General features: G+C 53.7%; 4 protein-coding genes across 4 annotated transcripts; 1 reads left to right on the plus strand and 3 right to left on the minus strand.

Moving 5' to 3' along the window:
• Positions 1–11: 11 nt before the first annotated feature.
• Positions 12–3,886, minus strand: NCU00119 (Sad1/UNC domain-containing protein). Its single transcript, XM_952150.3, has one exon. It carries the CDS (start codon positions 3,379–3,381, stop codon positions 91–93), a length of 3,291 nt encoding a protein of 1,096 aa, XP_957243.2. The 5' UTR covers positions 3,382–3,886; the 3' UTR covers positions 12–90.
• Positions 3,887–4,041: 155 nt separating this feature from the next.
• Positions 4,042–8,201, minus strand: NCU00120 (hypothetical protein). The gene has a single exon (XM_952151.2). It carries the CDS (start codon positions 8,031–8,033, stop codon positions 4,320–4,322), a length of 3,714 nt encoding a protein of 1,237 aa, XP_957244.1. The 5' UTR covers positions 8,034–8,201; the 3' UTR covers positions 4,042–4,319.
• A 1,317-nt stretch (positions 8,202–9,518) lies between these two features.
• On the plus strand, positions 9,519–14,058 carry NCU00121 (CLC channel protein). The gene is made up of 4 exons (XM_952152.3): positions 9,519–10,833; positions 10,890–13,174; positions 13,249–13,359; positions 13,440–14,058. The coding sequence occupies exons 1-4, from the start codon at positions 10,530–10,532 to the stop codon at positions 13,500–13,502; spliced, it is 2,763 nt and encodes a 920-aa protein (XP_957245.3). The 5' UTR covers positions 9,519–10,529; the 3' UTR covers positions 13,503–14,058.
• On the minus strand, positions 13,911–16,244 carry NCU00122 (aspartyl aminopeptidase). The gene is made up of 2 exons (XM_952153.3): positions 15,813–16,244; positions 13,911–15,713 (listed from the first exon to the last, which is right to left on the minus strand). Exons 1-2 carry the CDS (start codon positions 16,012–16,014, stop codon positions 14,302–14,304), a joined length of 1,614 nt encoding a protein of 537 aa, XP_957246.2. The 5' UTR covers positions 16,015–16,244; the 3' UTR covers positions 13,911–14,301.
• Positions 16,245–17,494: the final 1,250 nt, after the last annotated feature.

The following is a 17,494-nucleotide window of genomic DNA, read 5'->3' on the forward strand; positions in this document are numbered from 1 at the left end:
CCAGCAACTTGTTGCTCATCTTTACTTAAACATATATTTTGCTATGGACTTGCTGGCATGCATGATCTCGCTAAACCCGACCACCAGGCATTATGTTATTATGAACTTGGAAGTTTCTGGTACAGCGGGCAATGGCTTCACGGTCTCTGAGCCAAGGTGAGTACGTGAAGGCCTGGCTCGGGGCCGTAGTGTTTGCTGCTGTTGATACTCAATGGAATCCACCGGCATCAGACCATTATCGTCTTCCTCAATCCTCTCGCTACTTTCTTCGGCGGAGTTAGAACGAACAGGTACGTTCGCAACTCCGTTGTGGTTAGGCTCGGTGCTTTCTTGATATGTCTCTAATGTTCTCGGTGGCGTCAACCCGCCAGATTCAAATTCAGACGATGAAAACCGAGACGACTCCTCCTGATCTGGGACGCATTCGGGCTCGGGTCCAAACGACGACTGCGTATATATCTGTGAATTACCGTCGACATCCTCTGCAGCCAGAACCTCGTCTATGGTCGTTGATGTCTGCCGGAGTGGCGATGTGTGAACAAGTGGGGTCCCTTCCCTGCTATCATACTCGGAGGTGGGAGTGAGCGGGAGAGCTTTGTCATTGTTGCGTGGGTAAGCATATGAGTGTTGCTGTGTCTGTAACATGTGTTGATGTTGGCGTTGCCCGAGGTTGTGGTTATCATTCGGATGAAGCTGCTGCTGATTGCGTTGTTGTGCTGTCGCGATATCAACAACCGTGCTTGTTCCCACGGCATCTGCATCCTCGCCCGAGCCCGAACGTGCTTCTACTGTTGCTGCTGCCGTCACTTGCTGTTGTACCCCAGACGTTGACACTGTCGTGGAAAAAGGAAACGGACTACTCATTCCCATACTCATGCCCATGTTGCTGATCCATCCCGAACCAGGTCTCATCGATCGTCGCTGGACGGCCTGAATGGGGGAATCAAACCAACCTCCCCCTCCCCCTCCTCCGCCTCTTGAACCAGGCCTGCCCCCTGTTCCTCCATTACTGTTTAACGCAATACCCCCGCCGCCATTACCGCCGCCACCACCACCACCAGTCCTATTGAAGATAACCAATATCAAACAACTCAACAACAACACGCTCTGCAAAATCGCCATCCTCTTCTGAAACACCACCTCATCCGCCAACACGTTCAACCGTCCACTGAGCGCCACCACTTCGCGCTCCGTCTGCTCCCGCTGCGTCTCCAAAGCAATCACTGTGCTCTGCCAGATCTGGTCGTACTGCTGCCGCACGTTGCGCAATTCTGTTAATACCGTCTTGTTGAGCGTGTCCAAAAAGGTGTCGACGCGCGTGAGCTGGCGCCGCTCGAGTTTGGAGAGCACGTCTTGCAGGAAACGCGACTGTTGCTCGATGTATTGGAGGGAGAGCGAGGTGTTGGATTCTAGGTGCGTGAGGCGTTTGTGGACTGTTTTGAAGAAGGATTCTTGGACGGTAGGTGAAGGGGGGGCGGAGGAGGTCGGTGAGCCGCCGTGACCGGCGCCGGAGGCTGGTTTTCGGGATTGGTTGTTTTTGTTGTTTTGGCTGCCGTTGTTAACGGGGCTGCCGCCGGTACCGGCGCTGGCGCTGGCGTTGTTGCCGTTGTCTTTGCTGTCGCTACGGCTTGTGGTGCCGGCTGTGCTGTTGCTGCTGCCAGAGGGCTTCGCGGCGGGAGAAACTGAAGGGGCGGTCTCATTGCTGGCGGTATTAGAACGAGATAGGGGGCCCTTGTTGCTGGGAGAGCCCGTTGTGGTGCCGCTTACTTGAGGCGGTACAGAAGTGTGAGACGCAGCAGAGCTGGCGGGTTGGGCCTTCGCTATTTCCTGAGGTTTCGATGCTGCTGAAGAACCCTTGGGCACTAAAGTCTCGTGCACAGCGCTTCCGGTTGAGGCCTGCTCCTTGGCCGTATTGGAGTTTCTACCCTGTTTGTTGTCTGCTTCGGGCGAGATGGCAGTGGATTGACCAGTTGTTCGCGAACGCAAGTCGCAAATTTCAAGAGAAAAGTCACGATAGAATACGGGTTCCCAGGGCGTGAAGCCCAGCTCCACGACCTGGACAGGCTCGGTTTTCTGATGTGTCTTTTCTTCTAGTTCGGTGACAGTACTGGGCGCCGGCTCACTCGCAACACTCGGTTGTCCAACTTGAGGACTCGGCTGCTCAGGTTCAGGAGTCTGCGGCAACTGCTCCTGCACTGGGGGAGCTTCGATTGTCTCCTGCTCATCATCGTGCCTATCATCCGGCTCCTTCCATGTATCCAGCATCCTGGTTCCATGGACTCTGAGTAGCGACACAGGGCAGTAATACTCATTTCCGTAATGGCTGAGGAACTCAATCCGGATATACTTGGTGTAAATCTGAGGATGTTCCACCGAGAAGGCCTGAATATCCCTCGAGTTCCTCGCCTCGAACGTTCCCAGCTCAACCCACTTGTCCAGCTTGACGGGGTAGCGGTCGCTCACGCTGACCTTGAACTGGCGGATCATGCTCGAGAAGAACTCAAAGTTTGCCAGGACCACCGTGTCAACGAGGATATCGTCACTCAGCTGGACAATGACAAACTTGCTCTTGGCATGACATTCAAGGAGCATGTACGAGTCTTTGTTTTCGACGAGAATGGCTTTGGCGTTCTTGGCCCCAGGGCTTGTCTTCTTGACAATAGCACCGGCGTCGAAGGAGGAGTACGAAAAGCGCTCCTTGCATGTCTTTCCGGCGTCCTTGCTACGATAGTATTGCGTTTTGCCGTCCTCGTGAACAACTTGGTCGTCCGTTCTGGCTTTGTCGCTGCCGTAATCGGTCGAGGGGTCACCCGAGGGTGAAGAGGTCAGTTCCGAGACTTTTTCCGAGAGGGCGTCGAAGTTTAGGGGGTTTTCGCCGTCGTCTCCTGGCCGGTGGTTGTCGGTATCGCTGCTGGGACCGTTCTGGTCATGCTCGCCGCCGGTTCTCTGCTGTGCCGGCTGCTTCTGTCCGCCCTTGGTGTTGGCGGGGTCGCCAGACTTGCGCAGCATCATCTCCTTCCATTCTTCAAACGACATGAAAGTGCTAGCCGCCAAGTCCTCATCTTCCTGTTCTTCCTTTGTCTGCTCCTGTGTGTGTTCCGCCGAAGGCTTGGACTGGTCCGGATGTTGCTGCTGACTCTCGTTCGCTTGCGCCGGCGCTGCGGTTTCGTTACTGGGGACCTCAGAAGAGGTGGTGTCGGCGGCGACTGCGCTCGTAACGGCAGTTGGGGTCGTCCACGCAGTACGAAGACATTGTTGCGGTAGGGTATGGGTGATGTAGTTGACGGTTCTCGATTCACATACCGATGCTGGTTCTGGGAGTGCCGCTGCAACTGCGTGGAGACCCAGCAAGCCCAGGAAAAGAGTTGGTGGGGTGCGCATGGTTTATACCCGTTGCTGTCTCAAGTTACAATGGCACGATGACAGTGTTGCTGTACTTTATCCATAGCGATCTTGAACCTCCCCTTTTGGTGTGTTTAATCGTCCAAGGGAGTTGTTTTTGTGGGCGTGAGGTGGATGTACAAGTGTGTTGTACGCTGGTCGCGGTCGGCCTCGCAGTTGTGATTGCCACAAGACAAACAATGCAGTGTCAGTGCCTTACCGGGACCCAGTTCGTTGTCGCCGTACACTCGCAGAGGAGCGCGATGATGATGATGATGATGATGATGGACACCGCTTGATGGAGGAAAGGGCTTTGAAGGTTGTTATCATCAAAAAGCGCCACCTTCGACTGGAAGTGGAAAACCAGCCACTTTGCCAGGCTATCGGTAGCGCCCTCGCTTCGTGCCGCTTGGGTCAAAAGGGAACGGAAGCCGTCCAAACTTTGTGTGTTTGTGTCAAACGGTCAAATATTGTTGATCTCGGCAAGGGTCAAAATATCAAAAACTCCAGGGGGTTGTTTAGTGGCACATTATGACGCTACCTGGCCGTGTTAGACCAGGTGTCTCGCTTGGTTCAGCGATAAGCTGTGATGTCCTCACAGGGTTAGGGTTCATGGTAGAATATCCATCATCGTTTACATCAAGGAGCCGAAAAGCGCACCTGCAGTTACCTATCTTCCTCCCACACATATTCAGACTATGGATTATTTTCTTCCTCAAGATACCTCACTACTGACGCTTGTTATAATTGGTCCAAATGAGGCACATGCGGCCAAGTCAGCAATCATACCAAGTTGACAGATTCCCGTTATGTCTACTGCGGTGCCTGCTACGGCCGCCATTGCTACCTCTACTTTGCTCCAGTAGAATCAGCAATCATCTCCCTCCCTCCCTCCGTCTATCCCACTCTTCACTCCTCTCACGATGATTGTACTTTTCTTATTGTCCCCTTCCCCTTTCACCCCTATCCGAGCCCATATGGCGATTGTTATGAAGCGAATCTTCCAAATCCCATCGTCTCTCCCGTTCCAACCTCGCTCTCCTCTCTGATTCCTCCTTCTCCTCCTTCTCAACCTTTTCCTTCTCCCTCCCCACCCTCTTTTCGTCTTCTTCCCTTTCCCTCCACTTCCTCTCAAGCCCCTCAAAATCAACATGCACTCTCAATCCCTTCGCAACCATCGTCCCAAACACCGCCCTCAACTCCCCACTGCTCAAGGCTTTCACCAATGCGTTGCCCCCGCCCACACCAGGCTCTCCAGGCTCTGCAGTAGAACCAGCAGGGAACGCCGCCATATAAAGCTTCTTGCTCCACGGACAGGCGGCAACGGCTCTGTAAAACACATCCTTGAGAGCCTTAAGGGTGCTCGCCGCCTGCGCATCCGCCTTCTTTATACCACGCTCCCGGGTCCCCGCCGTGGCAGAGGATCCGGAGGATAAAGAAAGTTCATGAAAATACACCTGCGTCAGAAATCGAATGTAACCGATCCATATGTCCCCGTTATATCTGCATGCAGAGGGATCCGAAACGGCGGCTTCGAAAGCAGCCTTGGTGGAATGGATTGTTGCGGCGCCGACGGGCCTCAGGCCGGCGCCAGAGAGGAGCTCGTATTCGATTGCGAAACGGTAGGTGGGGATTGGTACTGCTGTGTGACTACCTTCTGGGCTGCTGGTGTCCTTGTCTCTGGTTGAAGACAAGCTTTCGCGCACAATGGAGCGGACGGGGTCGTTGATCCGGAGAGTAGATTGCTCTGCCCAGGCGAGGAGGGAGAGGAAGAGCGTGTTGTGGGGGAAGAGACGGAGGAATTCGTGAAGATATTGGCGTAAGGTGGAAGGCTTGTAAGGGCCGTGGTTTGCGTGGTGGTAGAGAAGGCGAGCGCCGATTTGGAGGAGTCGTTCGTGGAGGGTTTGGTGACCTAGGGAGCTCAGCTCGGTAGTGAAAGATTGTATGTTTGCGAGAGCGGAGGTGATGTTGCCTTGGTTTGAGTACTTTGTGCTGCCGCTGCCGTTCTCGGTTCTTGAGAGGTAGTCGAGAAGAGCAAGGCTTTCGGCATATTGGAGTGCCGGTTCTGTTTGGTGAGAAGAGAGGGAGTAGTCTCGCTTGGTAGAAAAGTGAGCTCTTGCTTTTAGGAGCAGAGCTGGCGATACAGGCAAGCCCTTCTCCACGTCTAGAGTAATTTCCACAGAAGACAACAGCCGAAGCAAAGCGAGTTGCATGTTTCCTGCGTTTAGGTGCATCCATACCCAGGTGTTCCATAATAGCTGGCTGTCGGGGGAACTTTGGCTTGTTGCCGAGAGTAGTACCTTTTCGGCAATGCCAATGTTCCCGTTTGCAAATTCAATCATGGCGTAGGCATTATATAGTCTCGTGTTGGATGAGTATCGTTTCAGCAGCCCCTTGGCGACCTTCTTAGCCCCCAAAGGTTCACTACGCCATGCCAATGCCAGATAGTACTCAGCCAGTTGTTCAATACCACAAGTAAGGACCAGATAATGGAGTGTCTCGAGTACCCAGGGAGGCCTAACATCACCATCTGCATCTGTGCTGAGACTAGACCATTGGCCGAGATACTGAAACCAGTCCTGCCCGGAAAAAAGGAGTTCTTGTGAGAGAGCCATGTTTCCACCTTGTTGCCCAAATAATGGTGGCTTTCGCTCTATCTCCGCCGAATTCAAGACATCGTGGCGGCCTAGTTGATCCAGCAAAGCTTGAAAGGCTTGTCCACGAGGCGCAATGAAGGGATCTTTCAGCGCAGAAAATTTCGCGGTATTTGGAAGTCGACAGAAGGTCAAAAGGGCATCAACTAGCTGAAGCTGTACCTGCGGGAGCATTTGGGATGGGATCCACAACACCAAATCCTTGATATCCGAGAACATGACGATTCGGAATGGGTCATCATCTGTTCCTTCGTCCAGGGTACGAGCCGGCATTCGTGCCTTTGCCGCCTCTCGTCGTTCCAGCGACGCCCATGCCTCAAATGGATCCCTCGTCTGAGGAGGCCCTGATGGCTCCCTTGGTATTGCTTCTGGTGGGTCGGTCATAGCGCCCACGTCTTCAACAAAGTGACGCCAACCTTTGGCATTGCCCTCACCTATTCGTGGTACTTCGCTTTCCCAGAAGTCAGAAAAGTCCTCAATGACTGATTGGAAGTTCAAAGCGTTCCTGGGCCGGCAGAAGTTCAGTTCTAGAGTTGCTTGCCATGCAGCCACAGCCAGCTCAATGTAGCCAGAGTCCCGAAGGTAGCACGTTAATCTGACGAACACGTAAATCAGCTGGCTGCAGAGCATGACAACAATCTTTTCCGAAGATGCAGTTGCTAATGTGCGGTTGAGGAATTGCAGCTTGGTCACCATGAAGGTCTTCAGTTCATCATATGTGAAAGTTGCCACCTGCGAAAGCTCATAGTTTAGTCGTGAAACCCATAACAGGAAGCTGTCGGGGTTGCTCTTGGTGGTCTCTTCCCAGCGCTTCGCGAGCTGCTTGGGATCCCACACCTTTTCGCCCTCGCGCATCATTCCGTTCAACAAGGTCTCCTTCAGAGAGATGTCAAGTGCATGGGGAAGGGCCTCTTCATAGAGAGACAACTTGAGTTCGGCCAGAGCTTTTACCTGATCCCCAATTATGACCTGGCCCTCAAGTTGATGCTCCATGAAGAGGGTGTCTTGCAACCCAATCAACTCGAGCCAAGCTTTGGTGTCCTGAGGGCTATTTTTGACCTGGCGATGGAGTTCAAGAGATCTCTTCTTGGCGGTTGACATGTCCGAAAGATGACTGCCCACCTTGTTTTCGCTCTCTGAATCGGACAATGTCTCATCACCATCCGAGTCCTCATCCTCTGACTTGGCTTTGCCATAGATGGACCTGTAATCTGGTGTCTTGTCACCGTCCTCAGGCGCTGGTGATCTATCGGCACGTTGCCGTTTTCTGGGCGGCTCGAGAGATATGAAGTCGCCATCCTCTGCTGCTGATTCTCCATTTTCACCACCCACACCAGGCTTGATGTGCTTTGCTTTCGCTCCCTTGGCTCTGGCCCAAGCCATCAAAGTCTTGTCTCCGAAGACCGAACCGTTGCCCCTACCCTCGCCCGGGCCTCGGATGGTGAAGACTTCCTTCGAACCTTGGAAAGAAACGGAGAGATAGCCTGGGGAGCCGATGAATTTTCCAGCACCAAAGCGGCGGTAAGATGGTATTTTTGAGCGCTCATTTCCGCCATAACGGAAAATCAAGGCGTCCTCCCTTTTGTCAAAGTAGAACAGATCGGTATTCTGGCTGGTAGATGATGGCTTGTGGAGCGAATGATGGGCTTCTTTGAACTGTGAGGCAGGGCTGGCTGACCGTCTGCGGTGATGGCGATCTCGATCATGGTGTCGACTGTGATGTCTGTCATGCTGCCTGGCCTGATGCCTGTCTCTGTCCCTCCCTCTTTCTCTCTCCCTCTCCCTCTCCCTCTCGCTATCACTGTCGTCCTTGTGACGGTTCCGGTCATAATCCCTCCGGCGATGTCGTCTTTCACGGTCCTCCTTCTTCTCCCGATCTCGTGATGAGCCTCGGAGTGTCGATGATCGTTTTTCGGAGTCTGCCGTGGGGGCTGGTGTGGCTGGTGCGAATGAGGTGAACTTGGGCACCGCGCGGCGTTTCACCTCGTTGGACGACATGGCGATTCGTGGGACGCCCGAATTTCCTCCATAAGTTCCAATCAAATCCACAGGGTTTCGAGGGCTTCTGTCCGCAATATTGGTCGACGCGATGCCATCAAAGGCAGAGAAGGGTAGATGATGTTGAAGACGGGACAGCTGGCAGTGGATGATTTGCAGTTGCCAGCGGTAACAGACGGGAGTGTTGGGTCTGAGGTCTGCCAAGTGCAATACCTACTGTAGGAGTGGCACTGTGAGAGGTGACAAGCCCGTGAACGCTACCTCTATGGCCTAACAGGTGGACCCCTAGCGGACCCACCCGACTTTCACCGGCACGGAGCTTACACTACCTACAGAGAGTTGTATACCTCTACTACCTCAACTACCTACATACTAGTAGTATACTGTACAACATCCTCTTCTACCTCAATCTGAACCAAGGTTTCGTGCCGATTTGGGTTGCAAATCTGAACCCGCGAGACCAACATGGCGAGGACATACAGTACTGAGGCAGATCGGCGCCATAACTTATCTCGTCCACTTTTTAACTCTGAGGCTTTTAGCGCGGCCGTACCCCGCATGCCAATAGCCATTGACCACTGGCACGGCAATCTTCAGACCAAGTGTAAAGCCGGACAATTCGAGATCCATGCGGCGCGAAGACAGCTCCACTGATCCCCAGCCCTCTAGAATAGTCCGGTCTCTTTCCCAATCCCCGTTCTGTGAGTGCAGCTGTTGTACTACTGGTCTATAGCAGATGTGGGTGTTCATCCTATCTAGTCTAAAAAGTCCAGATGAGCAAGCGATCAAGATCAAAGCAAGATATTGTGAGACCTACCACGTACTAATAGGTATGTAACCATGTCAGCCGAGCATGGTGGGTCTCTGTTCTTCAATCTGAGGTCGGGTCGGGTGCCAGGGTGTCACTAAGGTAATTTTTAATGCTGGTGTGTGACCGGTGGGTGGAGCATTGCAACTCTCTCAGTTCTCTGTCTTGGCTGCTGCGAAACAGCCGATGGCCGATCCCTGGGCTGTTGGATGGACGACAACGGTGACGGGCAGTGGGAAATGGCGCCTTATCGTACGACGACACCACCTCCAACCCTAACCCGTCTGGGGTATGTATCTTCCCTGGACCCCTCCGTCTCCTCCAACGATGAAACCCACGACGGGGTTCCTTCGGGGTCCTTCTTCCTGGGACAACATCGTGGGGCTGCCTGACCATGACATAACCAGGCAGCTCAACGACTACCCTGGACATCTGCATGGATTGGCAGCAGGGGAAAGGCCTGGAAGATGCCCGAGTTCTTGTTGCTATCTTGTCCATATGTCGGTGCTGGCGTTGCATGAGACTTGAGGAAGCCATTCGAACCCCCGAATCACGCCCGCAACCCGAAGCTAATCCACCCCGGCGGGCCACAAAGGTTCTCTTGTCCTGTCGTTCTCTTCCGAGATACGCGATAGCGCGACAAGGACGGCAATCACCTCATGCACCACGCATGCTGACGCCGGTTGGCGGGCAGCATGATGTGCAACGCAACGGAGGACTGAGGGACGGGAGGGGAGTTACACACTTAATGCCTCCCAGTCACACACCCTTCCCAGCTTCCCGTCCTTGCTTTACATATATGTACCGCGGCATGCTTACTGCCGCCTGCATGCTTGACGTCCTCCTCGATGTTTTTTTCTCTTCTTTTTTTTTTCCAAAGGTTTTTGTGTTGATTTGTGTTTTGACCTCTTCTCTCGATTCTCGGTATATCGTCACTTGATGCCACTGTCACACCCTCAAACGCCCTTATGAACTTCCTCCCGTGATACCTTCGGAAAGCCCTTTCTGGCACGGTACCGACTCTCAGTCACACTTACTTTACACGGGTACCGATTACACCGACCCCAAAAGCAGCCATCTGACAGCCCTTTTTGTTTTCCCTGACAGCTGCGCCTCGTGTCGAGTACCGAGTCCTGTTGGTGTTCGGGTCGGCTGTCGGCTTCAAGCTACGCCAACAAATATCCTGGGAGGAGTCATACCTCACCTATCAGGGTGCGCACGTGGGACTAGACACTGCCGTCATACCGGTCAGCCCTTCCCTTTTTATGCGCCCCTTTGCCGTCAGGTAGCCTCTTGCCCAACACAACCTCGACATCCAAGACACCAAACTCTTACGACGGTGACTTGCCGGCTTCCAGGCCGAGGGCGTCGTTGCGACCAACGGAGAACGCGGCGGTGATCAGTGTTTGTCTGGTTCAGGCTTTGTAACCATACCTTAGCAACCTGTCAGTCACCCTTGCAAGTTTGGTCTTTGGAGTTTTGACTTTGTTGCTTCCTGTTTTGCGCTTTCTCGGTGGCCGGCGCTGTTTCTTGGTTCAGCCCAACTGCGACATCACCCATCTCATTTGACGCCGACCTCTGGGAAAGTTTCGCCATCCCCCACGCAACGTCACCACATTCCTGGCTACAGTTTCCACCCTGGACTTGTCCTGCATTGTTTCTCGTTGCTTCAAGACAACAAGTCTCTAATGGCGGGGAGAAAACACGCGCCTCGGATGCGCGAGCTTCGCGATGGCCAAAACGACAGCAACCAGAACAGCCAGAACGACTCGGATGGTCTACTCTCGGCAGAACCTTCGCAACAGTCATATCTCTCGGTTCCAAGCTCACCCTCAAGCTATCGCCGCACACGAGCCAACATGAACCAAGCTGGCGGTGCCCCTGATGAGCGCACTTCTCTACTAGGAGCAACCCGTGCTTCGCGCATCCGCATAGCCAGCGCTCATGGCACGCCCAGGGCTCCCAACCTTTCAAGAAATCAAAGTTATGGCGGTAAGTTATCCCCGTCCTTTCGGATGTTGATACATATTTTGACAATAGGGCTTTAGCAGGAGAAGGGACAGACACGGTACGAAGCAACCCACCGACTCGACACCATAGCCGCGCAAACTCCTGGGGCCAGCGCCTGATACGCGCCCTTGCCGACCGCCAGGAGGAACCCGTCTCCGAACCCAAAGGGTCCGTCTTCCCTGACGACCGCGTCTGGTATGACCAATTTACCTCGACCGACTGGGTTCACGATAGCATCGCCGACGCTCACCGTGTCAAGGCTCTCCGCAGCCGGAAGGACTTCTGGGGCCGTGTCTATATTCTGTTCGACGGTGCTCAGGGGTGGATACTCAGCGCTCTGGTCGGCTTTATTATTGCTGTTCTTGCCTACATCGTCGATGTCACGGAATCGACATTCTTCGACTTCAAGGATGGCTATTGTGCAAGGGGCTGGCTGATCAGTGAGAAGAGATGCTGTCCACATGGCCCTTGCACCGACTGGCGGGACTGGGGTGAGGTCATGCATGGATGGCCGTTCGGAGAGCGCTGGACCGAGTTTGTCATCTACCTCGGCTTGGTGATTACTCTGGCCAGCGTATCTTGCTTGCTCACCCTGACTACCAAGACCGTCGTCCCCTCGGCATACCGGTTGTCGACACTGGATGAGAACCTGGCTGCTGCTCCAGTGTCGCCTGGAGGCAATGGGGATGATGGGGGCGACAGCCCCAATGGCAACGGTACTCCCAGCCGACGGGCATCCGTCGCCCCGCCCGCTGCTGCCCCTTCCATGATCTACTACTCGGCTGCTGGAAGCGGTGTTGCCGAGGTTCGCGTAATCCTTAGTGGCTTCGTCCTCCACGGATTCCTGGGTCTCAAAACCCTCATCATCAAGACTGTTGGCCTTGTTCTGAGCGTTGCGTCTGGTCTGAGTTTGGGCAAGGAAGGCCCGTATGTCCACATTGCGACCTGCGTCGGCAACATTGCCTGCCGTCTTTTCAGCAAGTATGATCGCAACGATGCCAAGCGCCGTGAGGTTCTCTCTGCCGCTGCCGCCGCTGGTGTGGCTGTTGCTTTTGGCGCCCCCTTGGGTGGTGTGCTCTTTGGACTGGAAGAGGTAGCCTACTTCTTCCCTGCCAAAACACTCTTCAGGACCTTCTTCTGCTGCATCACGGCGGCCTTGACGCTCAAATTCCTCAATCCATATGGAACCCACAAGATCGTCATGTTTCAGGTGCGCTATCTGATCGACTGGGAGTACTTTGAGCTGGTTAGTTTCATCCTGGTCGGAGTTCTCGGTGGCGCGGCCGGTGCCCTCTTCATCAAGGCCTCTCGCAAGTGGGCGGTGACGTTTCGCAGAATTCCTATCATCAAGAAGCATCCTCTTCTGGAAGTTGTCCTGGTCGCCCTTGTTACCGGCCTGATCGGCTACTGGAACGGTCTTACCAAGTTGCCTGTTGCCAAGCTACTATATAACCTCGCGGCTCCATGCGATGACCGGGACAACAACCTGGAAGATCTCGGTCTTTGTCCCGATTCCAAGGCCGATATACCGCCCATCCTCTGGCACTTGCTCTGGGCTTTCCTCATCAAGGGTCTCCTAACCATCATCACCTTCGGCATCAAAGTTCCCGCGGGCATCTATGTCCCGTCCATGGTAGTCGGCGGTCTCATGGGCCGGCTCATTGGGCACATGGTGCAATGGCTCGTCCTCGCCTTCCCCGATACGGCCATGTTCAGCAGCTGCAACAAAGTCTCTTCCGTCTCGTGCATCCAACCCGGCGTCTACGGCCTGATTGCCGCCGGCTCCACCATGTGCGGCGTGACCCGCCTGTCCGTCACGCTGGCCGTCATCCTGTTCGAGCTAACCGGTAGTTTGGATTATGTGCTCCCTTTTAGTTTGGCCATCCTGGTGGCCAAGTGGACGGCCGACGCGATCGAGCCGCTCAGCATTTATGACTTACTAACGGAAATGAACTCATACCCGTTCCTCAACAACAAACACAAACCCGTTTTCACCTCCGAATTGATCGACATCGTTCCCCGTGTGCGACGCGAGCGCATCATCGACATCTCCAACTCGCCGCTTGTGCCGGCCACGTCGCTGCGCTCCAAGCTCGAATCGCTGCACAGGGCCGGCGAGCTGGACGGTGGTTTGCCGATTATCAGGAACGATATTCTGGTGGGCCTGATCCCAGCCCCGGATCTGGAGTATGCGTTGGATAACTTGCCGGATGAGAGCACGGCACTTTGTTTGATGGCGAATGTGCCAAGTATCGATGACAGTGATGACGAGGAGGGTGGGGGCAGGAGGGATCCGACGGATTTCACGCCTTACATTGATCCGGTTCGTATTTGCTTTTCCTGCATCTTGGAAGAATATATTGGCAGATTATTACTGACGCATGGACCCAAAAACAGGCACCAGTAGCTTTGGATATCCGATCCCCTATGGACTTGGTCTACGAGCTTTTCGTCAAGTTGGGGCTAAGGTACATCTGTATTTTAAGAGACGGCAAGTACGCTGGCATGGTAAGTTGATATCCTCCCTCCCCTTCCCTTTCATTCCCCAGCAGTTGCTTCCGGATCTTCTAACATATTCCCACGAACAGACACATAAGAAGACCTTTGTCAAGTATATGCGTGAGTTGGAGGAGCAAGAGGGTAAAGAATGAATTTTTCCTTTTGGTTTTCAGACCACATTTTGCTTGTCCAGACGACATCACGCATCTGTCTTGTTCATTTTGAAGCGGGGAAGCATTTATGGAGGAGAGTATGGAGGAGAGAGTGTGTGTGCAGAAGAAGAGATCTGGTAGCATTTATCTGTACATGGATTTTCCCTTTGTCTATATTATTTGGCATGGCGCCCATACCGGCATCTCACGGTGTTTCTGGGGCGTCGAGGAGTTGACATTCGCATATTATATTTCTTTTTTTTTTTGGCATCTTATCATGGTCTCGAGATCACCCTCTTTCGTGCTTAGATCTATAGAAGTTTTTAGCGTGGATCGATCTACCATTCTTGGTCGCTTACAGGGTAACTTCATACGAACAGGAACGGTCGATCGAACATCACTGATGTTAATCAGAGAAGATGACGCTCGTGCTATCACTTTCCTAAGTGGTACTTGATTACACAAGTTCACGCCGTTTCCGGCTATATAATTCCAACAGTCTGGGACTTTATTTACAATTTACACAATGACCATGATCCATTCTCTTTTCCAACGCTCCTTTTTGCGGTATGCCAAACTCTTCGCCCTCTAGGTGATCTTGCCCTCTAGGTGATCTTGCTGGGGGCAGTGACGTCTTCCCTTCTATCATCCCAACCCAAACACCTCGCCACATCCAAACGCCCATCCATACATGGGATCAAAACATCCAACCCACCTCCAGGGCTAATAGATAGCAGACAAATCCCGCAAACCATACTTCTACCTCCAAAACCAACCATCTCCTCCTGGCCAAGCAGGCTTAATCAATAAAGATCTTAGCTTCCAACCCCCCATACATCTCCAAGAACCCCTTGAACAGCCCAATAGCATGCTCCACATCCCAGCTCCCTCCCGTTTCCCTAATCGAATGCATCGACAACTGCGGATTTCCCAAATCCAGCGTCCTGACACCCAGCTTAGCGCTAAGCATAGGCCCAATTGTGCTTCCACACGGACTATCATTCCTGACAACAAACACCTGCAACGGCACCTTGGCGCGCTTGGCCACCTCCTGCAGCAGCACGATGCCCGGTGAATTAGTCGCGTACCGCTGGTTGGCGTTGACCTTGATCACCGTGCCCTTGTTCATCTCCGGTCTATGATTGGTCTCGTACTTGCCCGCGTAGTTGGGGTGTACCGAGTGGGCCATGTCGGCGGAGACCAGGAAGGAGGTGGCGAGGGTTTGCTCGAAGGCGGTTTCGGAAACGGGAGTGGTTTCGGTGGAGTCGGCGTTCAGGGAAGGGATGACGGAGAGGCGGCGGAGAATGGCGGGGAGGAGGTTGGAGTCGGCGCCGTGGGCGCTGAGAGAGCCGATTTCTTCGTGGTCGAAGCAGGAGACTAGGCGGATGGAGGGGTCGTTTTCCAACGAGGAGTTGGAGGAGACAGAGTTGATCAGGCCCATGACGGAGCAGTACGTCATGTTAAGATTGTCGAGGCGGGCCGAGAAGATGAACTCGTCATTCAAACCGCCGAGGCAAGAGGGCTGTGTGTCGTACAAGATCAGCTCAAAATCGACAATATCCGAGGCGGACGAGATGCCGGCGGCGGAGGCGACGACGGAGAGGAACTGTGAATGGTGGCGCTCCGTCATGGCCTTGAGAGGCTGGAAGTCGGCATCGGCCTCGGCGTTCTCCTCGGGAGCAGCAGCACCTTCGGCGGCGGGGGGCTTGTTGAGCTCTTTCTCCACCAGACCGACAATGGGCAGCAGCTCATCCTCCTTGTTAGGGTCAAAATTGGATTGGCGATGCAAGTGGATCGCCAGCGTGGGAACACGCAGGATGGGCTTGTCGACCTTGACCAGCTTCTGGACAAAGATGCCGTCGCCATCCTTGACGAGCACGCGGCCGGCGACGCTGAGGTCGCGGTCGAACCAGGTGTGCCAGAGACCGCCGCCGTAGAGCTCAACGCCAACCTGGAGGAAACCATGGGCGTTCCTCTTGCTGGCGGGTTTGACGCGTAGGCAGGGCGAGTCGGTATGAGCGCCGATCATGCCGATGGGGTTGCCGGGCTTCCACTTGCCGCCGACGGCGAAGGCGACAATAGAGGAGCCGTTGCGCGTCAGATAGTACTTGCCGCCCGGCTGGACGACCGAGGCCCAGTTATCGCGCTCGCGAATGAGCTTGAAGCCGGCCTTCTCAAACAGGGCGGCAGAAGTGGCTACGGCATGGTAGGCTGCAGAGAGTGTGGGGAGTTCACGCCGGTCAGCTCACGAGCTCGTGATGTCGAGCTTTTAATCAACGACAACTGTACTGGAAACGAATTGGAACATACGAGTGGGAGAGGCATTGACAAAGTCGAGAAAGCCGTAGGCGGACTTGGGAGGGGCCATCCTTGCAGCAGTAGATGAGAAATGGCAGCGGACCACGTGGAAAGGAACGGAGGAAGCTGTGTTACTGTTGGGTCTAAGACTGAAGCTATGGATGGCAGCCGAGAAGAGACGCGGTGATGGTGATGCTCGAGGGGTGGCGAGCATTGAGGAGCTTGTCGCCGTGTGAGAAAATAGGATATCGAGATCTCGTATGTCGTGATGGACCTACGCTAATGAGGGGGTAGGAAGGTACTTTTTTTGGGTTTGGTTTTTGACGGATTGACGACGGGACGTCGGATCCTAGGATAGGATAGGCGGGGTAGCTGTCATTCACCTAGATAGGAAGGTACTAACATTCTCCAAGTTCTTTTGTAGCTTAAATGTTAGTCAGGCAAAGCGGCGGGAAGGTCCCGTCGGTTGCGGGGAGCCCGGGGTTGAAGGCGGCCATGGTTCATGGATGATGGATGGGTTCATCTCCGCAACGACATCGTGAAGCTTGACAGCAACCTACGAACGGGACGTCCGTATCGCTTCTCGCATTGCGCATTGTCTGTTCGTAGGTATTAGTGACGAGAGTCAATATATATCTCGTCACCAGGACAACCTCACCACTCTCGTCTCTTACCAGTATCTGCTAGATTAAATATGGTGTCACTGAAATACCCATGTCCAAGTTCAACCCTGATCTGCCTGTTACCCAATCCGATGCGATGCATTACTTTCCCACCTTCAACCCTCCAGATGCCTCCTATTACTTGAGGGGTTACCCGGCTCAGACGACGGATGCAGACATCATGCCTCAATCACAATCTGGTGCCGGCAGGCAAGACAACTTGTCCTTTCTCGCGGGATTCGCCGGTGTTGCACCACAGCTGTCGTAGCCTCCCCAGAGATGTGTAGTGTACATCTCTGCAGGCATTTGCGTTGTTAGCGTGGTGGGATTGCAATTGGCGATGACTTTGTTGATCTTACAGAATATGATTGGTATGCCCGCCGCCAACCAGTCAAATTCTGTGGGGTAGTGGTACCGCACTATCAGAGTAAACGCTGGCAGAGGTGTACCTCCTCTTTTTCTCTTCAGTCCATGTTAGTGGTTCACGGCTATTGGTCTATCTTGTGTGCGAAGCAGCAGAGGTGGAATGGCGAGACCATTCACATTTCACCATGATTTCAGTTCGCTTTGTTTGAAACGCTCTTTGCTGGATCCATTCGGCAGTGCCCCCTAATCTGGGGTGGACAAAACAATCAGACAATGCTCGACCTCATCAACCAGGGGGCAATTGGGAAATCGCTTTCGCCCCCCATTTGAGATGAGACATGGCTCTTTTCCTTAGGGTGTTGACTTGCATTACCTACCTCAAAAACGGGCCTTTTCTTTTGCTTTTGTCTCGTCTTGCCTTGCCCAACTTTTACATTGCTGAATGATGCTCATCTCTCAGTGGCTGGTCATGCACCTGCTCGGGCAAAATCATTCGAGCAGCCTGATACAGGGCAGCCTTAAGCACTGGAGCCAGAAAGACGAAAGACGAAAGATGAAATATGAACCCTAATTGCTGTTTAAAAAGATCGACCGTGGGTGAAAAGAGCTAGATTGCGTTGCCTTGGACCTGACAGACCTGCCCAATGAGCGAGGTTGGGGGCCAAG

The sequence above is a fragment of the Neurospora crassa genome, linkage group III (assembly GCF_000182925.2).
Source record: "Neurospora crassa OR74A linkage group III, whole genome shotgun sequence".
In the NCBI taxonomy this organism is placed as follows: Eukaryota; Fungi; Ascomycota; class Sordariomycetes; order Sordariales; family Sordariaceae; genus Neurospora; species Neurospora crassa.

What these genes read in the sequence shown, in the direction of transcription:
- NCU00121 (XM_952152.3), top strand. Translation starts at nt 10,530, where the DNA reads ATGGCGGGGAGAAAACACGCGCCTCGGATGCGCGAGCTTCGCGATGGC. An exon ending in AAGAAATCAAAGTTATGGCG is followed by an intron (nt 10,834 to 10,889) that starts GTAAGTTATCCC and finishes ATAGGGCTTTAG; the next exon opens with CAGGAGAAGGGACAGACACG. An exon ending in TCACGCCTTACATTGATCCG is followed by an intron (nt 13,175 to 13,248) that starts GTTCGTATTTGC and finishes ACCCAAAAACAG; the next exon opens with GCACCAGTAGCTTTGGATAT.
- NCU00120 (XM_952151.2), bottom strand. Translation starts at nt 8,033, where the DNA reads ATGTCGTCCAACGAGGTGAAACGCCGCGCGGTGCCCAAGTTCACCTCA.
- NCU00119 (XM_952150.3), bottom strand. Translation starts at nt 3,381, where the DNA reads ATGCGCACCCCACCAACTCTTTTCCTGGGCTTGCTGGGTCTCCACGCA.
- NCU00122 (XM_952153.3), bottom strand. Translation starts at nt 16,014, where the DNA reads ATGCTCGCCACCCCTCGAGCATCACCATCACCGCGTCTCTTCTCGGCT. An exon ending in TGTCAATGCCTCTCCCACTC is followed by an intron (nt 15,714 to 15,812) that starts GTATGTTCCAAT and finishes CACTCTCTGCAG; the next exon opens with CCTACCATGCCGTAGCCACT.